The following is a 23,605-nucleotide window of genomic DNA, read 5'->3' as shown; positions in this document are numbered from 1 at the left end:
CCCCCTTCCTCCCTCTATTGTAATAATTCGTTGGTGGCACAGTGTGCGCCCCCCCACTTCCTCCCTCTATTGTAATAAATCGTTGGTGGCACAGTGTGCGCCCCCCCGCCCCCCCCCTTCCTCCCTCTATTGTAATAAATCGTTGGTGCACAGTGTGCGCCCCCCCGCCCCCCCCCCCCCCTTCCTCCCTCTATTGTAATAAATCGTTGGTGGCACAGTGTGCGCCCCCCATCGGCCCCCCCCCCTCCCTCTATAGCATTAACAACATTGGTGGCCCCTGTAAGCGGCCTCCCATCTCCCCCCCCCCCCCCCGATCATTGGTGGCAGCGGGTTACTAGCAATAGTACAATAGTAAAAGATTCATACTTACCTGGGAGCTGCGATGTTCGTGTCCGGCCGGGAGCTCCTCCTACTGGTAAGTGACAGTTCATTTAGCAATGCGCCGCACAGACCTGAGGCTGTCACTTACCAGTAGGTGGAGCTCCTGGCCGGACACGAACATCGCAGCAGCCGGTAAGTATGAATCTTCTACTATTGTACTATTGCTATGTAACCATGGCAACCAGGACTGTAGTAGCGTATATATATTTAATATTTACGTTCACATAGCTGTATGAGAGCTTATTTTTTGAGGGACAAGTTAAGAAGCGGTAAAAAAAAAATCAAAATGGGGTGGAATTGGAAAAAAAATGCAATTCCTCCACCATTTTATGGGTTTTGTTCCTACGGCATTCTGTTTGTGGCAAAACTGATGCCACGACCTTCATTCTCTGGGTCAGTATGATTACAAAGATACCCCTGCCCAATGCAAGAATAAATAAACAGTAAAAGGGCATGTTCACATCTGCGTTAGAGGATTTGTTTGGGGCCTCAATCACATATTTTGTCACAAACAAAGAAAAAAGTTCTGCATGCAAGATTTGTTTTCTCCCCTAAAAAAGCCTCCTCCCGAAACTGGTACTTCCGTAATTTTAGTTGTTCAGTTCCTATAGTGGAGCAGAACAACGGAAATAAAGAATGTTGATGTGAAAGAGCCCAAGATAACTCACCTTTGTATTAGCTGCTTAAATAAATTTTGTGTGCGCTCTTGGAAGGCTTGCTTGTTTTTCGTAATTGGATCTTCACCATCACAAATGAGCTTTTGCTCTAACTCTTCCAATTTCTTCAGCTGCTGGCGAACTTGTTGAAGGCTTTTAGCAATAGAGGTGAACCTGCAGGGCCACATAATAAAATATTACAGAGTCTATATACATAACAGTGGAAGTTTGCATGTTTGATTATTCGTTTTTCATAGGCTTGAAGAATCTCAACTAAACTTGTTACATATACTCTTCATCATCCAAATTAAAATACTGGGGAGTTGTCAAGTCCATCCGACAGGTTTCTGGAAGGTTCTAATAAAGTAATCTGTTTTTAATGCAGCATGAATTAAAATGTAAACACGTAAATGGGTTATCATATGACTAAAGTAACAGGAAATTAGATATCATATTGTACATATTCTAACAAAGCTAGAACCGGACCTGTAACTCACAAGGATCCAGAGATCTCACAAATCACTGCACCCGAATCACTGCACTGTTAGATTTATATCAAGCTGACAGCCCAACGGGAGTGTCTTTTCTGCTGCAGCTAAGGGAGTTGTGTCCATACTGTCCCTATCAAAACCTTGAAGACACTTAAAGGCTGAACTGAGTATGTGCGGCCTTCTCAGTGAGCTGGACAAAGAAATAATTTAAAAAAAACAAACACAAAAGTATTCAAATCCAGGTGCTGGTCGAAAACTGTGGAATATTTTTCATGGGACAACCCCTTTAATGTGAGTGTAACTGCTTCTCACTATGCCTTTCATCTCCCCTGCATTTCAGTTGGCCTCTAAAAGACAAACCGTGTGTTGCCCATAGCAACTAATCACAGCAGATCTTTAATTTCTGCCCATAGCAACCAATTATAGCGCAGCTTTCTTTTGACTACAGGAGTTCTCAATTTGCCTCTCTCTGCGTGTTGTCAGAAAACAAGATCCTTTGTGATTCAGAGTTGTAATCACCCTACACATGCTATACAAAAGACAGACTATTTGCTGCCCATAGCAAGCAGGGAGCTGTGATTGGTTGCTATGAAGGAAAAACAGTTTGTCTTTTAGCACATGCAGGGAGACGAGTAGTATACTGAAATGCAGGGGAATTTAAAGGGGTTATCCAATACCATAAACTGCCACAGGGAATATATTTACCCCACTCCCCGCTGCTGCTTCTCCCCAGTGTCGGGGGAGCAGCCAATGTCAGGCAGGGACGGGGACGAGCCTCCCTAGCGTCACCCACGATGCTAGGGAGGCTCATCCCCGCCTGCCCCCCCCCCCCTTACCCCCTGATACTGAATGTTTTTATCCAGCTACAGCGGTGGTGCGGGGACCAGGAGCGGTGCAGGGATCAGTTTAAATATATTTCCTGTGAGGGGACCAGCACATGAGGGGGCAGTTTATGGTATTGGATAACCCTTTTAAGATCAAACAGACACTATGCAATGGGGCACTTCATAAACAGGTGCAAATATGTTTGCTCCATAAATGGACACCTAGGGCATAGTGGGTTTTGCAAAGTTTGTAGTCATGACCAAATTGTTAGAGTGGCCATACCCATTCAATAGTTGTTGGCCTTCCAGCATCCTCACACATAAACAATTGGAAGGGCCAAAAGTGTACGTGTATTAACCCCTTAGTGACCAAGCCTATTTGGGCCTAATGACCAAGCCAGATTTTGGAAATGTGGCATGAGTCACTTTTGCTGAGAATAACCACAAGGTTTTGCACATCCAAGTAATTCTGACATAGTTTTTTCGCCACATATTGAACTTTACTTAAAGGGAACCTGTCACCAGTTTTATGGTGTCCTAACTAAGGGCAACATAAATAAGTGACTGATTCTCTTAGCAAAATGCTGGGTCACTTTCTTTAATTGACCCAGTCAATCTGCCAACATCTTGTATTGAAAAGCTCCAGCTGATAATGACGAGTCATGAATATTTATGAGCTGATCCTGACTCTCCCCGCCCACCTGCTGCTGAATGACAGTTTTTCCATATGAATCAGCAGCAGGTGGGCAGGGGAGTGACATCACGCTGGACTCAAATCAGCTCATTAGCATGTGGCATCTTTGTGTGTATATTATGAGGTAACCATCAGTCACACCATTAAGTGAATACATCTAAGGCACTTTATAGTAGTTAATGATTGTATATAATTAGTTAGATTATAATCAAATATCCACATGACAGGTTCCCTTTAAGTGGTACAATTGATCGTGAACCGTCCCGGCAGATTTTCGTCCATCACTATCCGACGGTAAAGGTCGGACAATTATGAATGCCCATTGACCAACCGTAACAGACCGACTGTAAAGAACGCCCACTGACCAACGATAATGGACAGACTCTAATGGATTCCTAGTAATGGACGCCCACTGACCAACAGTTTCAGACAGACTGTAACTGATGCCTAGAAACGGATGCCCACAGACCAACAATTATGGACAGACAGTAATGAATGCCCACTGACCAACAGTTACTGACAGACCCTAACGTATGCCCACGCCTAATAACAGAAACCTATTGTCCAACGGACGGATTGTAACCAACACCTAGTGATGGACACCCACTGACAGACTGTAACGGATGCCCACTGACTGACAGTTACTGACGGACAATAATGAAGCCTAGTAACAGACGTCCATTGGTCGACAGTAACAGACGTCTAGTGACGGACACCCAATAACCGACCGTAATCGAAGGAGTAAATCGCACAGCCAAGACCATGCCAGCTGGCTGGGGGAGGGGGGGAGAACTCACTGCTAGAGCACTATGCACTCATTTCCTCAAGCCTTTTGCTCCCTGTTCAACCATTCAGCCCTGCAGGCACATATTGCACTGCCAGACTGTGCAGGAAGATCGTGTGTGGGCATAACCACTGTAAAGGGTCACAGTGTGGGCATAATTACTGTGAGGGGGAACAATGTGGGCCTAACTACTGTGAAGGGGTGCATTGAGGGCATAACTACTGTGAAGAATTCACAATATTGTCATAACTACTGTGAAAGGGCCCAATGCGGGCATTACTACTGTGAAATAGGCACAATGGGGGCATGAATACTGTGATGGCAATATGGGTATAAATACTGTGAGGGGGGGCACAATGTGGGCATAACTACTGTGAGAGGGCACAATGTGGGCATAAGTACTGTGAAGGGGTGCAATGAGGGTATTACAACTGTGACAAGGGCACAATGGGGACATAACTACTGTGAGGAGGCACAATGTTTTCAATGGGGGGAAGAGGGGGTTGCCAGAGAAAGGACTCGCCCCAGATGCAAAATACCTTAGGCACACTACTGAACACAGCCCATGTCCTGGCTTTGTTTAGTAAATATACTGTAAGTGATCTCCGTGATAGGGTTATCATGATACCAATAGTAATGGTCTCTTATTGTTACTGTGCAGCAGGTAAAGCCTAAACACAGTAATGCCTGTGCCATTTTGGATTATTTTATTTAATTTTTTTAGCGGAAAGGGGGTTGCAGCAGAGCGGATTGGGACCTAGCTTTCCCCGATGAAGCTGGGGGATCTGATCGGAGCATCAGAGGCTTTCTTTCTCCTATCTTATGAGAGAGGAGTGAGAAGTCCTTTTGCAATCAGCTACACAGCTGTCATTCTTATCGCACATGCATGCGCTACTCCTGGCACTGGACGCCGCCATCTTAGATTACAGGGGTTGGGTTTGAGGATACCCAGCTTTCCCAAATCAGGATACTAGGGAACCCGATCCTAGCACCGGAGACTCTCTCTCCTCTCTTAGGTGAGAGGAGAGAGAAAGTTTACTGCCAGGTGCTCTGTTGCCAGCATTTTCCGTGATCATCATGATACAATGTGTTACGGGTATCACATGATCAGAGACCACTTGTCACGGTCTCTGAACATTGCAAGAGCCCTCAGATACCTCTAACTTGGGCTGAAGTGCCACCATAAAAGGCAGCGCCCCAGCCCAAGGCCCCTTAGTGACCGCCATACAAAGGAATATGGGTGGTCACTAAGGGGTTAAGGGGTGGAGTGAAGAACACCACTTATCTCTGGGGAGAACAAAAAGTTTGAACCAATTCTTCTCTCCCCGACATCATCTGTGAGGGAGAGAGTCGGAAGCTCCCCATACACATTAAACTGTCAGTGGATTCAGCCTACAATATACTCATTTGTATGGGGTTCTTTAACCCCTTCAGTACCAAGCCACTTTTCACCTTAAATCTCAGGCCGATTTTTGCAAATCTGACATTTGTGTCATTTTATGTAGTAACAACTGTGAAATGATTTTACTTTTCCAAGGTATTCCGAGATTGTTTTCTCATGACACATTGTACTTAGTGATAAATTTGAGTCAATACATTTTATCTTTATTTATAAAAATTTAAACATTTCAAAATTTGGAAAAATTAGCAATTTTTAATTTCTCTGCTTTTAAGGCAGAGTGATGCCTCATAAAATAAAATAAAATAAAAACATACTTCACATTTCCCATGTCTACTTTATGTTTGCATCATTTTCTAAATGACTTTTAATTTTTTTAGGATGTTAGAAGACTAAGAATTTTAGAAGCAGTTCTTAACATTAAGAAAATTTCAAAACTCACTTTTTTAAGGACCAGTTCAGTTATGCAGTCCCTTTGTGAGGCTTACAAAGTAGAAACCACTCATAAATTACACCACTGAAGTTATTCAAAACTGATTTGCAAACTTTGTTAACTCTTTAAACGGTATTCCCATCATAATGATCACTGTTGAATCTGTTAATGGTTTGACAGTGATCATTTTTGTAAATATATTTGATTAACCAATTCCCACCGTTTAGGAGAAAATTCATCCCCACTTACCTCATTGTTGTCATTCGGTCTCCCCTGGTTACGGCCACCAATCTACTCCAGAATACCAGTGGCTGTGCTTGCGCAGAAGACTCCGTATTTTCTCCCGGCCGGGTTGCTCGCTGTCCTAAACGCGCACACCGCCGCGCATGCACGATGGTGACTTCTTCCTGGCCAGAATAGTACAGAGCCGCGAACACTGGCTCTGTACTATACTGGCCAGAAATAAGTCACCATGATGCATGCACGGCGGCGTGCGCATTCAGTCCAGCACGCAGCTGGGCTGGGAGAAGACTTCAATCAAGATGAAGCCCGCACCCAGCCAGAAACCATGAAGTGAACGGCATGCTGGCAGCAGGTAAGTATGAAAATGCAAAGTGGGATAACCCCTTTAAAGGGGTTATCCCACCTTCTAATTTAATTGCAGCGTCTCCTGTTCGCTCTGTACTAATGCCTATTTCCTGGGGCGTTGTCCTTTCTATTCATGGGCAGCTCGTCAGCGCTCTGCTGATCAGTTGACTCTGCATCCCTTACTTGCGTGCGCACTCCCGTTATAGCTGAACTTCATTCTGGGAGACGCCGCAGCGCTTTCTCTACCCTCTCACCTTTCGCCGGCCGAATGCAATGGCTGCCCATGCGCGGCGAGCGAAACCACCTTGATCCAGTGTGTGGCTGCATTTCTTCCATGGACGCGCATGCCGCCGGCCGCGCATGCGCGGTTCTTCATTCCCTTGTGCTGCTTCTGAAATAGAGCCGCGGAATGCGTCCTGCATCCTTTTCGATGTTATTGTTACACAGTGTTTTAACATTTAGTATGTACTCGTGACAAGTATCTTTCCTTCCCATGTGCATAACCTTACATTTGTCAGTGTTAAAGGGGTTGTCCGGGATCCAATTATTATTATTATTATTTTTTAAGTGTACTCCCTATGTTTTTAGGTATGTTCACCATTTCTACATGGCGCCGACAGTCCCCCACACGTTGTTTACATCTATGTTTACTTTTTCCTACCTTCCTGCCGCACTGCACTGTGGTTACCAGCGCAGCGCGGCATCAAGTGGTTTCAAATGAATATCATCTCTGATGTGACTCCGCCCCCTCATTAATATTCCGTACTCTGCCTCCTTCATTCATAATAAAGCGCCCTGCCCAGTGACGTCACCGGACCAGATGGGCGTGGCTTAGCGCGGTTGGTTGCCGCCTTGTTACCGCCCATCCAGGCACTTTGAATAATTCATGTGGCTGACAGTGACGTCACCGGGGTCCCTGCGAAGCATAAGAGGAGGCTTCGCTCGGCAGAAAGGGGCCCGGTACATCACCGAGTCTTGGAAACACAGCGCTTCCGGCTGAGAGTGTGAGATTTGAAAACTGGGCATTAGAAATGTCGGGTAAAGGTAGGACAGGCACGATTGTAACATTAAGGGCATTGTTGTACACATACTCCAGTTTTCCCAATCCCGGACAACCCCTTTAACCACCTCAGCTCCCCTAGCTTAAACCCCCTTAATGACCAGACCACTTTTTACAATTCTGCACTACACTACTTTCACAGTTTATTGCTCGGTCATACAACTTACCACCCAAATGAATTTTACCTCCTTTTCTTCTCACAAATACAGCTTTCTTTTGGTGGTATTTGATTGCTGCTAAGATTTTTAGTTTTTCCGATATTAATCAAAATATGCCGCAATTTTCTCAAAAATGGTTAAATTGTTCAAATATAATTACATTTCTATACAAGTTTGTGTCAGAATTTATTGTGCTACATGTCTTTGATAAAAAAAAATCCAATAAGTGTATATTTATTGGTTTGCGCAAAAGTTATAGCATTTACAAACTATAGTACAAAAATGTGAATTTCCGCATTTTGAAGCAGCTCTGACTTTCTGAGAACCTGTCATGTTTATTGAGGTGCTAGAATGCCAGAATAGTATAAATACCCCCCAAATGACCACATTTTAGAAAGAAGACACCCCAAAGTATTCGCGGAGGGGCATGGCGAGTTCATGTATGATTTAATTTTTTTCACAAGTTAGCGGAAAATGACACTTTCTGAGAAGAGAAAAAAAGAAAATAATAAAGTTTCCATTTCTGCTAACTTCTGGCAAAAAAATTAAAAATTAAAATTAAAAAACTCCCACGGACTCACTATGCCCCTCATGGAATACCTTGGGGTGTCTTCTTTCCAGTTTATACAAGATTTTTTTTTTTGGCACAAGTTAGCTGAAATTGATTTTTTATTTATTTTTTTCTCACAAAGTCTCCATTTCCGCTAACTTGTGACAAAAAGTTCAATCTTTCATGGACTCAATATGCCCCTCAGCGAAAACCTTGGGGTGTCTTCTTTCCAAAATGGGGTCATTTGAGGGGTGTTTGTACTGCCCTGGCATTTGAGGGTCTCCGCAATCATTACATGTCCATACATGTAATGATTGTGGAGACCCTCATTAGGAGTTTCTGCTATTCTTCCTTAGGCCTCATGCACACGACCGTTGTTTGGGTCCGCATCCGAGCCGCCGTTTTGGCGGCTCGGATGCGGACCCATTCATTTCAATGCATCCGTGGCTCCGTTCCGCGGCCCCGCTAAAAAAATATAACATGTCCTATAGGCATTTATATTGCCGGCTCCCGTTCCGTTCCGCAAATTGCGTTAGTCAACACGGGCGCCTTACGTTTTTTGTGCATCCACGGACCGTGTGCATGAGGCCTTATATTGAGCATACGGGTAATGAGATTTTTTTTTTCCGTTCAGCCTCTGGGCTGAAAGAAAAAATTTACGGCACAGATTTCTTCATTTGCATCAATCAATGTGGATGAAAAAATCTCTGCCAAAAAATGTGCAAAAAAAAAAAGCTGCGATCGCTAATAAAGATCCAAAAGGCTCAAAAGTGATCTTTATAGCGCTGCAGCGATTTTACTGTGTTTTTGCAGTGATCAGAAAAAAAAAACATTTCTGTCACTGCGGTGGGGCGGACTAAACGCAAGTGTGCGCACAAGATCAGGCCTGATCGGGCGAACACTGCGTTTTTTGTAGAGCCTAAGGTGACCCTAATGTACTGATATAGATCTGATTGCGATCAGTCTTGATCACTTACAGATACTATATAGTACTAGTGCTTATTAGCGACAGCGATGACGCTAATCAGCGACTAATCAGTGACTGCGGTTCAGTGGGCGCTAACTACCTAACAAGTGGCTAACTAACTGGCGGTGATAAGGGACCCTTAGGCCCCATTCACAGGTCCGAAATTCTGTTCCGCATTTTGCGGAACGGAATTGCGGACCCATTCATTTCTATGGGGACAGACTTTGTCCCGCTCAGATCCGGAATTGCGGATCTGCACTTCCGGGTCCGTACTTCCGTTCCGCAAAAATATAGAACATGTCCTATTCTTGTCCGCAATTGCGGACAAGAAAAGGCATTTTCTATATAGTTCTGGCAATGTGTGGATCCGCAAAATGCGGAAAGCATATTGCCGGTGTCCGTGTTTTGCGGATTCGCAAAACACATATGGACGTCTGAATGGAGCCTTACAGGGGGGTGATCAATGACAGGGGGGTGATCAGGGAGTCTATATGGGGTGATCAGGGGTTAATAAGTGACAGGGGTGGTGTAGTGTAGTTCTTGGTGCTATTTACAGAGCTGCCTGTGTCCTCTGGTGGTCGATCGAAGCAAAAGGGACCACCAGAGGACCAGGTAGCAAGTACAGTTGCAAGAAAAAGTTTGTGAACCCTTTGGAATGATATGGATTTCTGCACAAATTGGTCATAAAATGTGATCTGATCTTCATCTAAGTCACAACAATAGACAATCACAGTCTGCTTAAACTAATAACACACAAAGAATTAAATGTTACCATGTTTTTATTGAACACACCATGTAAACACTCACAGTGCAGGTGGAAAAAGTATGTGAACACTTGGATTTAATAACTGGTTGAACCTCCTTTTGGCAGCAATAACTTCAACCAAACGTTTCCTGTAGTTGCAGATCAGACGTGCACAACGGTCAGGAGTAATTCTTGACCATTCCTCTTTACAGAACTGTTTTAGTTCAGCAATATTCTTGGGATGTCTGGTGTGAATCGCTTTCTTGAGGTCATGCCACAGCATCTCAATCGGGTTAAGGTCAGGACTCTGACTGGGCCACTCCAAAAGGTGTATTTTCTTCTGTTTAAGCCATTCTGTTGTTGATTTACTTCTATGCTTTGGGTCGTTGTCCTGTTGCAACATCCATCTTCTGTTGAGCTTCAGCTGGTCGACAGATGGCCTTAAGTTCTCCTGCAAAATGTCTTGATAAACTTGGGAATTCATTTTTCCTTCGATGCTAGCAATCTGTCCAGGACCTGATGCAGCAAACCATGATAGCCTCACCACCATACTTCACAGTTGGGATGAGGTTTTGATGTTGGTGTGCTGTGCCTCTTTTTGTCCACACATAGTGTTGTGTGTTTCTACAAAAAAACAACTCAACTTTGGTTTCATCTGTCCACAGAATATTTTGCCAGTACTGCTGTGGAACATCCAGGTGCTCTTGTGCAAACTGTAAGCGTGCAGCAATGTTTTTTTTGGACAGCAGTGGCTTCCTCTGTGGTATCCTCCATTGAAATCCATTCTTGTTTAGTGTTTTACATATCGTGGATTCGCTAACAGGGATGTTAGCATATGCCAGAGACTTTTGTAAGTCTTTAGCTGACACTCTAGGATTCTTCTTCACCTCATTAAGCAGTCTGCGCTGTGCTCTTGCAGTCATCTTAACAGGACAGCCACTCCTAGGGAGAGTAGAAGCAGTGCTAAACTTTCTCCATTTATAGATCAATTTGTCTTACCATGGACTGATGAACAGCAAGGCTTTTGAAGATACTTTTATAACCCTTTCCAGCTTTATGCAAGTCAACAATTCTTAATCGTAGGTCTTCTGAGAGCCCTTTTGTGCGAGGCATCATTCACATCAGGCAATGCTTCTTGTGAAAAGCAAACCCAGAATTGGTGTGTGTTTTTTTATAGGGCAGGGCAGCTGTACGATTTAACACAACCAGTTCTAGTTGGTCAAACTATCATGAAGTATTGGGCTAGACCCTAAATCAATATTGAAAATCACAATGAATGGGTAGCTTTATAAAGTATTTAAAACATAACATTTAATTATGTATAGGATAAAATAATGGGCCCTACTAAACTTGACAAAAAATGTATAAATAGTTGCCACTAGTTACACATATCTCCTAAAATAATGGACGGAGATAAGAAGGGACCAATAAAGGGACAGTAGTATGTAAAGAGACAGGATGAAGGGTAGCCAGGTACCAAGGCAGAAAGACACAGTGCTGGGTCCCAAAACCCTAAGTCGCCCTGTCTATCTGTGTCCTCCCTCCTGTCTACCACAATATCCCTATTATCGCCCTTCCTAAGAATGGACTGCCCAGCTTTGCCCGATAGCCAGAATATGGTCCTGAGGGGGTTACCCTAACTGAAGAACAAGGGGCAAATAAGCTGGCAGAGAATATTTGTGATGAATCAAATGTAAGTAAATCCACAGGTGTTGGGAAATCACCTCCAGTGCCAATCAAGTTCATACACAAACAGATAAATAATCAAAGTACATAACACATTCTATTGATGGTATGGTCCCGACGCGTTTCCTCAGTATAACCTGATTCGTCAGGGGACAAGATTATGCTAGAGAGCCCTAAAAAATGGGCTCTATTCTCCAACAAAAAAGGAGGGTCACAGAGGGCACACTGAATATTCACAACCTGCAAGCTATTAGCAGTCTACCTGGTGTTGGAGACCTGCGCAGCAGAGAGAATATACCGGTGAATACCTGTGTGGCCTCCAATTGGCCGACCGTTGTAGGGTAAAGGCCAAATCACCCTCAATTTTGAAAGACCTGCGGTTATCACTGGTATTTGATCTCTGACCGTATGGAGAAAGAGATACAGGGTGTTCACGGAATGGTGCACACCCCTATCCAGGTATATATATCTAAACCTGGAGAATAAACCAGAAATAATCAGAGGTCAACAGTCTTATCCAAACCAAGATATTTTGTTTAATAAGACTTCAATCCAAACCTGGTACACCAGTGATCATATATTCATACATGCATATCATTAACTGAAAGTATCTATTCAGTGTACTTCCAGGAAGAAAGGCATTCTGTCAGTTAATGGTATCTATTTAAGACACACATTGTAACCGATCCCCCACCAGTGATGTCACCAGCAGATGTTAAAAGGTCAGTACAACGTTACTTATCTGATGCTGGTAGCAGTCTGACATACAAGCAAAAAATGATAATAAGCAACTTATCTGTACAGTCCTTGGTAATGACTGTTTCTAGATAGGAATGGATGAGGGGTATTCCCTGGCGTCCCGCGTGTAGCAGTGGCAATGTAGCCAGATTCGCGGGTCATTTAAAAAGCCGAGAAGCCCCGCCTCCAAACAACGCCCCCTCTTTGTCAAATCGCGTCATAGTCACGTGATACTGCCGATATTCCGCCCATAATCACGTGGTGCTCTTTCTTACTATGACGTCTGGCGTGGAGGCGGATTCCTATTGCCAGGCAACCAAGATGGCACTACGCTTTCATAGTCAAGTCGAGGTCAGTACATATCAGGTAGCCTGCCGGAACGCCGCCTACCCTTATTAGGTTTCAGGCGGCTTCAAGTCTCCACTGCGCTTGTTAGGGGTAATTGTTATGGTGAGATGCAGGGATGAGATCAGAGGGCAAGTAAGTTCAACGTCTGCTCCCACCACAATCTGAATTGTTTTCCATTGGTCCGTCTGGTCTGCGGTGTTCCTGATGGAATATTAGAGTTTATCAGTTGGTTCTTCAAATAGCTGTCTTGACAAACGATTGCAACATCACAGCCATATTTAAATATGCCTATCTTAATCCAGATCCCCAAAGGGGGTATAGTGACCTAGTTCGAAATGTCACTCCAGCAGTATTTTTATTTATTGTTGCCACAATGATACAACTACTTTCTGAAGGAAACTGGAGGGGACCGCAGAGGTAGCAATGTCAAGGTACAATGTAGCAGCCAAATGACAACTGCTCATTTAGACCTCTAGGGGCTACAGTCTGTAGATGGAATATCCACCAAGTCTCCCTCTGCAGTATTTTACGGTCCCAGTCTCCTCCCCTTTTGGGTCTCGCGACCAGTTCAATGCCCATGAATCTCAGCTCCGAGGCATCCCCCCCATGCATCATGTTGATATGTTTAGCAATGGGTGTGTCTCTGTCGTTTCTAATGTCGCCTAGGTGTTCACCTATCCGACGTCGCAACTCCCGGGTGGTTTTCCCGATATATTCAAGACCACAGATACAGTTGGCCCTATAAATAACTCCCCTGGAGCGACAGTTGATAAAATGTCTAATTTGGTGACACTTGCCGGTGACATTGGCATGGAACGACCATCCCTTTTGGATATGACCACATGCCACACAACCACTACAGCGAAAACAACCGATTGGGCGTTGAAGCCATGTCTCTTTACAATCACGTGTATCGCTGTAGTGGCTGTGTACAAGGCGATCCCTAAGACTAAGGCCCCTTCGGTAGGTGACCTGTGCTGTTTCCGGGATGACCACCTTGATGTCTGGATCAATGAGGGGAAGGGGAAGGGGCTATAAGAAACCTCAAAATAATAGGGGTAGAGGAGCAAGGAACAACCAGAGAGGAAGACAGGATCAGAGTGGGTCAGATTTTTTAGCCACACCATACCCCCTACGCAACCGAGGGCTTCAAAGGTCACCACCACAGACCAACAAGGGAGTGGGCAACATAACCAAATAATCAACCTCTCTAATCAACAACTGCAGGGCCCAGAGATGTGTCTACTCAGCAGGGGCCTGTCCTTTGTTCCCACCTCTAGCTTCAGCCTCTTCAACTGGGTTAGAGATATCCATCTTTTTGCCAGAAAACTTAGATGGCGCAAACATTTTGCGCTTGTCGCTAGGCGAGAGAGCAAGGAGATGGGTATCTCACCCGACATCCTTCAAGATGTTCGCCTTCTATACGGCTTGAGTGATAGTATTCCCCAGGAGGGCAAAGGCCCTTTCACCTCACTTAAAAACAAAATCCTTAAAATGCCTCCGCTGGGGGACCCAACCTGTATAGATGTGTTTGTGAACCAGGTTTGTCGTGACTTAACCAGCTTGACATCTAGCCATGGTGGCTTCAACTGCAGCAAAAGCGAATATAAAGCTTTGCTGGACTTGGAGAAAAAGAAAAATCTTATCATCAAACCCTCGGACAAGGGGGGGAACATCGTTTTGATGAACACCAATGACTATACCAATATGTGTCATATCTTACTTGATGATAGGAACACCTATGAAAAATTAAAATGTGATCCTACGGATAAATATCAAAATGAGTTAATTGACATATTACGACAGGCTAAAACCAATGACCTTATTTCTGGTGACGAGTGAGTACTTGTATAAGAAACATCCTACACTAGCCACCTTTTATAGCCTACCTAAGGTGCATAAGGGTGGGTTTCCTGTCAAGGGACGCCCAATTGTTTCGGGAGTGAACAGCTTGACTCAAAACCTAGGGATCTACCTAGATCACATATTGGCACCGTTCGTTAAAACACTGCTCTCATACCTGAGGGATACGAGTGACCTTGGTCGTCTTGAGGGTATCAGCTTGGAGGAGGGGACATCCCTAGCCTCTATCGACGTTGAGGCCCTCTATTCGTCCATACCTCATCACCTAGGGATGAGGGCAGTGGAATATTTCTTGTATACCAGGGACAAACAGTTTTTTCCACACAATGTTTTTGTCCTGCAACTACTTAATTTTGTCCTCACAAGGAATTACTTTCTGTTCGACGGTGTCCTCTACCACCAGCTCAGGGGCACCGCGATGGGGAGTTCATGTGCCCCATCGTATGCCAACTTGTTCCTGGGCTGGTGGGAGAGGACCCTAGTCTTTGGCGACGCGCCCAATAGACACATCTCCTGCATCGTCACTTGGGCAAGATTCATTGACAATGTTTTTGTCGTCTGGAAAGGGGGAGAAACAGAGTTCTCAGAATTTGTTAAGTATCTCAATGTCAATGATATAAACATGAAGTTTACCTCTGTTTTTGAAGCGAACACCTTGCCTTTCCTGGATATCACTATCTCGAGGGGCAGGGATGATTTGATTCAAACAGACATTTTCAGGAAACCCACCTCCACAAATTCACTCCTACATTGGATTAGCCATCATCCTTTCCCGTTGAAAAGGGGAATACCAGTGGGACAGTACCTGCGCATCAGGAGGAACTGTTCCACTTGGGAAACCTTCAAAACACAGGCTGATGACCTCAGAAGTCGTTTCCGGGAAAGGGGGTATCCTGATGCGGTCCTGAAAAGTGCCTTTAAAAGAGCTTGTGGTAGTAAGAGAGATGAACTTCTCTATCCCAAACCTAAAGTACCGGATATAGGCCTAATACGCCGTATAGGTACTTTTGATGATTGTTCCGCAGAGATTAAACAGATACTGAGAAGACACTGGGAGGTTCTCCTCATTGATCCAGACATCAAGGTGGTCATCCCGGAAACAGCACAGGTCACCTACCGAAGGGGCCTTAGTCTTAGGGATCGCCTTGTACACAGCCACTACAGCGATACACGTGATTGTAAAGAGACATGGCTTCAACGCCCAATCGGTTGTTTTCGCTGTAGTGGTTGTGTGGCATGTGGTCATATCCAAAAGGGACGGTCGTTCCATGCCAATGTCACCGGCAAGTGTCACCAAATTAGACATTTTATCAACTGTCGCTCCAGGGGAGTTATTTATAGGGCCAACTGTATCTGTGGTCTTGAATATATCGGGAAAACCACCCGGGAGTTGCGACGTCGGATAGGTGAACACCTAGGCGACATTAGAAACGACAGAGACACACCCATTGCTAAACATATCAACATGATGCATGGGGGGGATGCCTCGGAGCTGAGATTCATGGGCATTGAACTGGTCGCGAGACCCAAAAGGGGAGGAGACTGGGACCGTAAAATACTGCAGAGGGAGACTTGGTGGATATTCCATCTACAGACTGTAGCCCCTAGAGGTCTAAATGAGCAGTTGTCATTTGGCTGCTACATTGTACCTTGACAGTGCTACCTCTGCGGTCCCCTCCAGTTTCCTTCAGAAAGTAGTTGTATCATTGTGGCAACAATAAATAAAAATAAAAATACTGCTGGAGTGACATTTCGAACTAGGTCACTATACCCCCTTTGGGGATCTGGATTAAGATAGGCATATTTAAATATGGCTGTGATGTTGCAATCGTTTGTCAAGACAGCTATTTGAAGAACCAACTGATAAACTCTAATATTCCATCAGGAACACCGCAGACCAGACGGACCAATGGAAAACAATTCAGATTGTGGTGGGAGCAGACGTTGAACTTACTTGCCCTCTGATCTCATCCCTGCATCTCACCATAACAATTACCCCTAACAAGCGCAGTGGAGACTTGAAGCCGCCTGAAACCTAATAAGGGTAGGCGGCGTTCCGGCAGGCTACCTGATATGTACTGACCTCGACTTGACTATGAAAGCGTAGTGCCATCTTGGTTGCCTGGCAATAGGAATCCGCCTCCACGCCAGACGTCATAGTAAGAAAGAGCACCACGTGATTATGGGCGGAATATCGGCAGTATCACGTGACTATGACGCGATTTGACAAAGAGGGGGCGTTGTTTGGAGTAGAGTTGTTGCGATACCAAATTTTTGATTCGGTTTCGATACCATGAAAAAGTATTGCGATACTCGATACCATTCGATACCACGCGAAAAAAATAAACAAAAAAAGCCACGTGCATTCCTCATTTTTAAAAATGGCGAATCGCGCAGTTTTTATTTTATTTTTTCTGTTCCGGCATTCACCACCTAGATTTTTTTTTTTATATTTTAATAGTTTGGACTTTTCTGACGTGGCGATGTAATATGTTTATTTATATATTTTATATGTGAAATTGGGAAAAGGGGGGTGATTTATACTTCATATTTTAGTGTTTTTTTTTTTCACTTTTTATTTAATAACTATTTCCCCCCTTAGGGGCTAGAACCTGGGATCTTTCATCCCTTTTCCTATTCACCCTGATAGATCTCTATCAGGGTGAATAGGACTCCACACTGTCCCTGCTGCTCTGTGCTTTGTGCACACAGCATCAGGGATGTTACCATGGCAACCAGGGCTTCTGTAGCGTCCTGGCTGCCATGGTAACCGATCGGAGCCCCAGGCTTACACAGCTGGGGCTCCGATCAGAAGCTGCCACTGCACCACAAATGAGGGGGAGTGGAGAGGTCCCTGTGGCCACTGCCACCAATGATTTTAATACTGGAGGGTTGAGAGGGGCCGGCGCACTGTGCCACCAATGATTTTAATGGGATGGGGGGATTGAAGGGGGGGGGGGGGGGGGGGCACACTGCACCACCAATGATTTTACCCCTTTATACAGGAGGCGGGTACTAGCAGATCAGCGGCAGTTAACTGCCGCTGATCGCAGCTCCCTGTCAGGGGCAGGGTGCCGGCAATGCGATTCTGCTGCCGGCACCCGCCTCCTGTATGTGTTAAAGACTGACTACTGTATATGAGTCCAGACTTTCACTATTAGGCCACACAGAGCGGCGCCCAGCGATGTCTCAGCACTCACCATTTAGTCCTGGGCGCCGCTCCGTTCGCCCGCAGTGCCCCATTACTGTCTCCTCTCCTGCTCCACATGCTGCTGATTACTATCGGAGCGATGGGAGGAGACATCAGCTTCACTAGTGGGCGTTCCTTCTCCCTGGCTGTAGCGCTGTCCAATCGCAGCGCAGGGAAAAGGAACGCCCACTAGTGAAGCTGATGTCTCCTCCCATCGCTCCGATAGTAATCCTATCATTGGTGGCGCAGTGCGCCCGCCCCTCCTCCGCCCCTCTCTTCTCATTGCCGCCCCTCCTCCGCCCCTCTCTTCTCATTGGTGGCAGCGGCAGCAGCACAGGGGGAGGGAGGACAGCTTCTTTCTCCCCGTGCTGCTGAGAGAGAACATGAGCGCGCCGATAGCAGCGCGCTCATGTTCAGAGATACTAGACTGCGCAGAAGCGCAGCCCAGTATCGAAAAAACGGAAATCCCGGTATCGTATCGATACCGGGACAAAAGTATCGATTGGGTATCGAAATTTCGATACCCGCAACAACCCTAGTTTGGAGGCGGGGCTTCTCGGCTTTTTAAATGACCCGCGAATCTGGCTACATTGCCACTGCTACACGCGGGACGCCAGGGAATACCCCTCATCCATTCCTATCTAGAAACAGTCATTACCAAGGACTGTACAGATAAGTTGCTTATTATCATTTTTTGCTTGTATGTCAGACTGCTACCAGCATCAGATAAGTAACGTTGTACTGACCTTTTAACATCTGCTGGTGACATCACTGGTGGGGGATCGGTTACAATGTGTGTCTTAAATAGATACCATTAACTGACAGAATGCCTTTCTTCCTGGAAGTACACTGAATAGATACTTTCAGTTAATGATATGCATGTATGAATATATGATCACTGGTGTACCAGGTTTGGATTGAAGTCTTATTAAACAAAATATCTTGGTTTGGATAAGACTGTTGACCTCTGATTATTTCTGGTTTATTCTCCAGGTTTAGATATATATACCTGGATAGGGGTGTGCACCATTCCTTGAACACCCTGTATCTCTTTCTCCATACGGTCAGAGATCAAATACCAGTGATAACCGCAGGTCTTTCAAAATTGAGGGTGATTTGGCCTTTACCCTACAACGGTCGGCCAATTGGAGGCCACACAGGTATTCACCGGTATATTCTCTCTGCTGCGCAGGTCTCCAACACCAGGTAGACTGCTAATAGCTTGCAGGTTGTGAATATTCAGTGTGCCCTCTGTGACCCTCCTTTTTTGTTGGAGAATAGAGCCCATTTTTTAGGGCTCTCTAGCATAATCTTGTCCCCTGACGAATCAGGTTATACTGAGGAAACGCGTCGGGACCATACCATCAATAGAATGTGTTATGTACTTTGATTATTTATCTGTTTGTGTATGAACTTGATTGGCACTGGAGGTGATTTCCCAACACCTGTGGATTTACTTACATTTGATTCATCACAAATATTCTCTGCCAGCTTATTTGCCCCTTGTTCTTCAGTTAGGGTAACCCCCTCAGGACCATATTCTGGCTATCGGGCAAAGCTGGGCAGTCCATTCTTAGGAAGGGCGATAATAGGGATATTGTGGTAGACAGGAGGGAGGACACAGATAGACAGGGCGACTTAGGGTTTTGGGACCCAGCACTGTGTCTTTCTGCCTTGGTACCTGGCTACCCTTCATCCTTTCTCTTTACATACTACTGTCCCTTTATTGGTCCCTTCTTATCTCCGTCCATTATTTTAGGAGATATGTGTAACTAGTGGCAACTATTTATACATTTTTTGTCAAGTTTAGTAGGGCCCATTATTTTATCCTATACATAATTAAATGTTATGTTTTAAATACTTTATAAAGCTACCCATTCATTGTGATTTTCAGGGCAGCTGTAACCAACACGTCCAATCTCATCTCATTGATTGGACTCCAGTTGGCTGACACCTCATTCCAATTAGCTCTTGGAGATGTTATTAGTCTAGGGGTTCACATACTTTTTCCACCTGCACTGTAAATGTTTACATGGTGTGTTCAATAAAAACATGGTAACATTTAATTCTTTGTGTGTTATTAGTTTAAGTAGACTGTGATTATTCTATTGTTGTGACTAAGATGAAGATCAGATCACATTTTATGACCAATTTGTGCAGAAATCCATATCATTCCAAAGAGTTCACATACTTTTTCTTGCAACTGTATATCAGACGCTGTTAACAAAACAGCGTCTAATATACCTTTCTGATGTTAAAAAATCGCATCGACAGCCTGCTAGCGAATGATCGGCGCTGGCAGGCTGTAGATCAACCCGTTTACCTTGCGATCCTGTGAGCGTGCTTTCACAGGAAATCTCGCGTCTCTCGCGAGATGACGCGGCGATGCGTCCAGGAGGAATAACCCGGCCGCCCGCAGGACGCATCCCTGCGTTAGGCGGTCGGGAGGTGGTTAAAGGCTATGAACACCTTTGGGGCATTTTTTTATTCTCATTTTAAACAAAAAATAAAAATTTCCCCTCACCCACGACAACACCACGTGAGAGATGATCCGACCCCAAAGACAGAAAGACAGAGCGCCTGCTCCGCTCTATAGCTGAAGGAATCTATAATCAAGAGTGAGGCTTGGAGCGCACGTATGCGTCATGACGTATCACGTGACATCGGGGGAGGTGAAGAAAAGGCACAGAACCTGGAAGTGAGCTGCCGGCGGCTGATTCCACTGAATTAAGTGTTTGCAGAAGCATTCGTAACAGAGCGGGACAGTTTTGAATTAAGTGTGCGGTAATCGTCTGGCAGCCACTATGGAGGAAGAAAGGAAGGACACAGCTGAAGATCCAGTGTCGACTCTGGCCTTGGGAAAGCATAAAAAAGCTTTGGCTAAAAGGCGAAATAAGGAATGTGCTACAGTAAATATAAAAAGTCTACACACCCCTATTAAAATGTCAGGTTTCTGAGATGTAAAAAAAATTTGACAAAGATAATCATTTCAGAACTTTTTACACCTTTAATCTGCACAGACTAACCAATCGGATCGATTACCGGCAAGGGACCACTCTGATTGGTCCCTTGCAGGCATAACTGGACTGTATGCTGTCCGTGACAGCAGCAGGACAGGGGCAGAAGCTTTAATCCAAGCGCTTTGCAGCGCTTGGATTAAAGAGCTGGTTTGACGTTTATAGACGTGATAGCTGCACGGAGCATGTGCAAATATCACGTATATAAACTATTGCAGTCGTGAAGGGGTTAAAGGTGGAAAAAGTTCGGAAATTATTTATTTTTGTCTCATTTTTTTACATCACGGAAACCTGACATTTTAACAGGGGTGTGTAGACTTTTTATATCCACTGTATATGTAGAAGTTCCCTGGATTCTGATTATGAAAAAAGGCTATGCCACACCTGCATTGATAAAATGGTGGTGGAGGAGTCGCTGTCATTTTATAAGTGTCCTCATTCGCTGGTCAAATCCAAAATTGACTCGAAACTAGCTTCGAGAAAAATCAGTACATCTAAGGAGCAGAGGCCTAGGAAAACGCAGGCTTTAAGTAATGTTGTTTCCTCAGATTCAGAAGAGGGGGAAGATTTCCAATCCTTGGAGAATCTTTATTCAGACGACTCATCTTACTCTTCTGGAAATTCAGGGACAGAGATAGGAAGGCCCTTTTTTACAATTGAGGATGTAGATTGTTTATTAAAAGCGGTTAAAGAGGACCTTTCATCGGTCCAAACATTGTGAACTAAGTATCATAACATATACAGCGGCTCCCAGGGATCTCACTGCACTTACTATTATCCCTGGGCGCCGATCCGTTCTCCCGTTATATCCTCCGGTATGTTCGGGGACTTGGTTATAGTAGGCGGAGACTTAGGGGACTTGGTTATAGTAGGCGGAGTCTGCCCTTGTTCTGCTGGGCGTCTCCTTCTTCTAGGCTGCAGCGCTGGCCAATCGCAGCGCAGAGCTCACAGCCTGGGAGTTTTTTTCTTCCAGGCTGTGAGCTCTGCGATGCGATTGGCCAGTGCTACAGCCTAGGAGAAGGAGACGCCCAGCAGAACAAGGGCAGACTCCGCCTACTATAACCAAGTCCCCGAACATACCGGAGGACATAACGGGAGAACGGAGCGGCGCCCAGGGATAATAGTAAGTGCAGTGAGATCCCTGGGCGCCGCTGTATATGTCATGATACTTCGTTCACAATGTTTGGACCGATGAAAGGTCCTCTTTAAATGAACTATGGGAATAGAAGATTCTAAGGAACCAAAATCAGTGCAGGATATAATGTTCGGCGGCCTTAAAAAAACCCATCTAAGATGTTTCATAAAAATGGTTCATAAAAATGTGTCGGCATTGATTAAAAGGGATTGGAAAAGACCTAACAAGAGGGTTTATACAGGGAGTGCAGAATTATTAGGCAAGTTGTATTTTTGAGGATTAATTTTATTATTGAACAACAACCATGTTCTCAATGAACCCAAAAAACTCATTAATATCAAAGCTGAATATTTTTGGGAGTAGTTTTTAGTTTGTTTTTAGTTTTAGCTATTTTAGGGGGATATCTGTGTGTGCAGGTGACTATTACTGTGCATAATTATTAGGCAACTTAACAAAAAACAAATATATACCCATTTCAATTATTTATTTTTACCAGTGAAACCAATATAACATCTCAACATTCACAAATATACATTTCTGACATTCAAAAACAAAACAAAAACAAATCAGTGACCAATATAGCCACCTTTCTTTGCAAGGACACTCAAAAGCCTGCCATCCATGGATTCTGTCAGTGTTTTGATCTGTTCACCATCAACATTGCGTGCAGCAGCAACCACAGCCTCCCAGACACTGTTCAGAGAGGTGTACTGTTTTCCCTCCTTGTAAATCTCACATTTGATGATGGACCACAGGTTCTCAATGGGGTTCAGATCAGGTGAACAAGGAGGCCATGTCATTAGATTTTCTTATTTTATACCCTTCCTTGCCAGCCACGCTGTGGAGTACTTGGACGCGTGTGATGGAGCATTGTCCTGCATGAAAATCATGTTTTTCTTGAAGGATGCAGACTTCTTCCTGTACCACTGCTTGAAGAAGGTGTCTTCCAGAAACTGGCAGTAGGACTGGGAGTTGAGCTTGACTCCATCCTCAACCCGAAAAGGCCCCACAAGCTCATCTTTGATGATACCAGCCCAAACCAGTACTCCACCTCCACCTTGCTGGCGTCTGAGTCGGACTGGAGCTCTCTGCCCTTTACCAATCCAGCCACGGGCCCATCCATCTGGCCCATCAAGACTCACTCTCATTTCATCAGTCCATAAAACCTTAGAAAAATCAGTCTTGAGATATTTCTTGGCCCAGTCTTGACGTTTCAGCTTGTGTGTCTTGTTCAGTGGTGGTCGTCTTTCAGCCTTTCTTACCTTGGCCATGTCTCTGAGTATTGCACACCTTGTGCTTTTGGGCACTCCAGTGATGTTGCAGCTCTGAAATATGGCCTGAACTGGTGGCAAGTGGCATCTTGGCAGCTGCACGCTTGACTTTTCTCAGTTCATGGGCAGTTATTTTGCGCCTTGGTTTTTCCACACGCTTCTTGCGACCCTGTTGACTATTTTGAATGAAACGCTTGATTGTTCGATGATCACGCTTCAGAAGCTTTGCAATTTTAAGAGTGCTGCATCCCTCTGCAAGATATCTCACTATTTTTGACTTTTCTGAGCCTGTCAAGTCCTTCTTTTGACCCATTTTGCCAAAGGAAAGGAAGTTGCCTAATAATTATGCACAACTAATATAGGGTGTTGATGTCATTAGACCACACCCCTTCTCATTACAGAGATGCACATCACCTAATATGCTTAATTGGTAGTAGGCTTTCGAGCCTATACAGCTTGGAGTAAGACAACATGCATAAAGAGGATGATGTGGTCAAAATACTCATTTGCCTAATAATTCTGCACTTCCTGTAGTAACAAAGTAACATACATAGGATACAAGGCCGAAAAAATACATTTGCCCATCCAGTTCAGCCTGTTATCCTGCAAGTTGATCCAGAGGAAGGC

General features: G+C 44.7%; 1 protein-coding gene across 1 annotated transcript in view; it reads right to left on the bottom strand.

Annotated features, from left to right (window-relative positions):
* STAT1 (signal transducer and activator of transcription 1) overlaps positions 1-23,605 on the bottom strand; it is a 1,318,258-nt gene that overhangs the window by 655,211 nt on the left and 639,442 nt on the right. The window contains exon 9 of the mRNA XM_040441848.1: positions 1,050-1,211. Within this exon, the coding sequence (XP_040297782.1) occupies positions 1,050-1,211 (162 nt within the window). The remainder of the gene's footprint in view (positions 1-1,049; positions 1,212-23,605) is intronic.

This window comes from Bufo bufo, chromosome 7 (assembly GCF_905171765.1).
Source record: "Bufo bufo chromosome 7, aBufBuf1.1, whole genome shotgun sequence".
NCBI classification, from domain to species: domain Eukaryota; kingdom Metazoa; phylum Chordata; class Amphibia; order Anura; family Bufonidae; genus Bufo; species Bufo bufo.
Note: the sequence above shows the minus strand (reverse complement) of the source record. Positions and strands in the feature narration are given on the sequence as shown.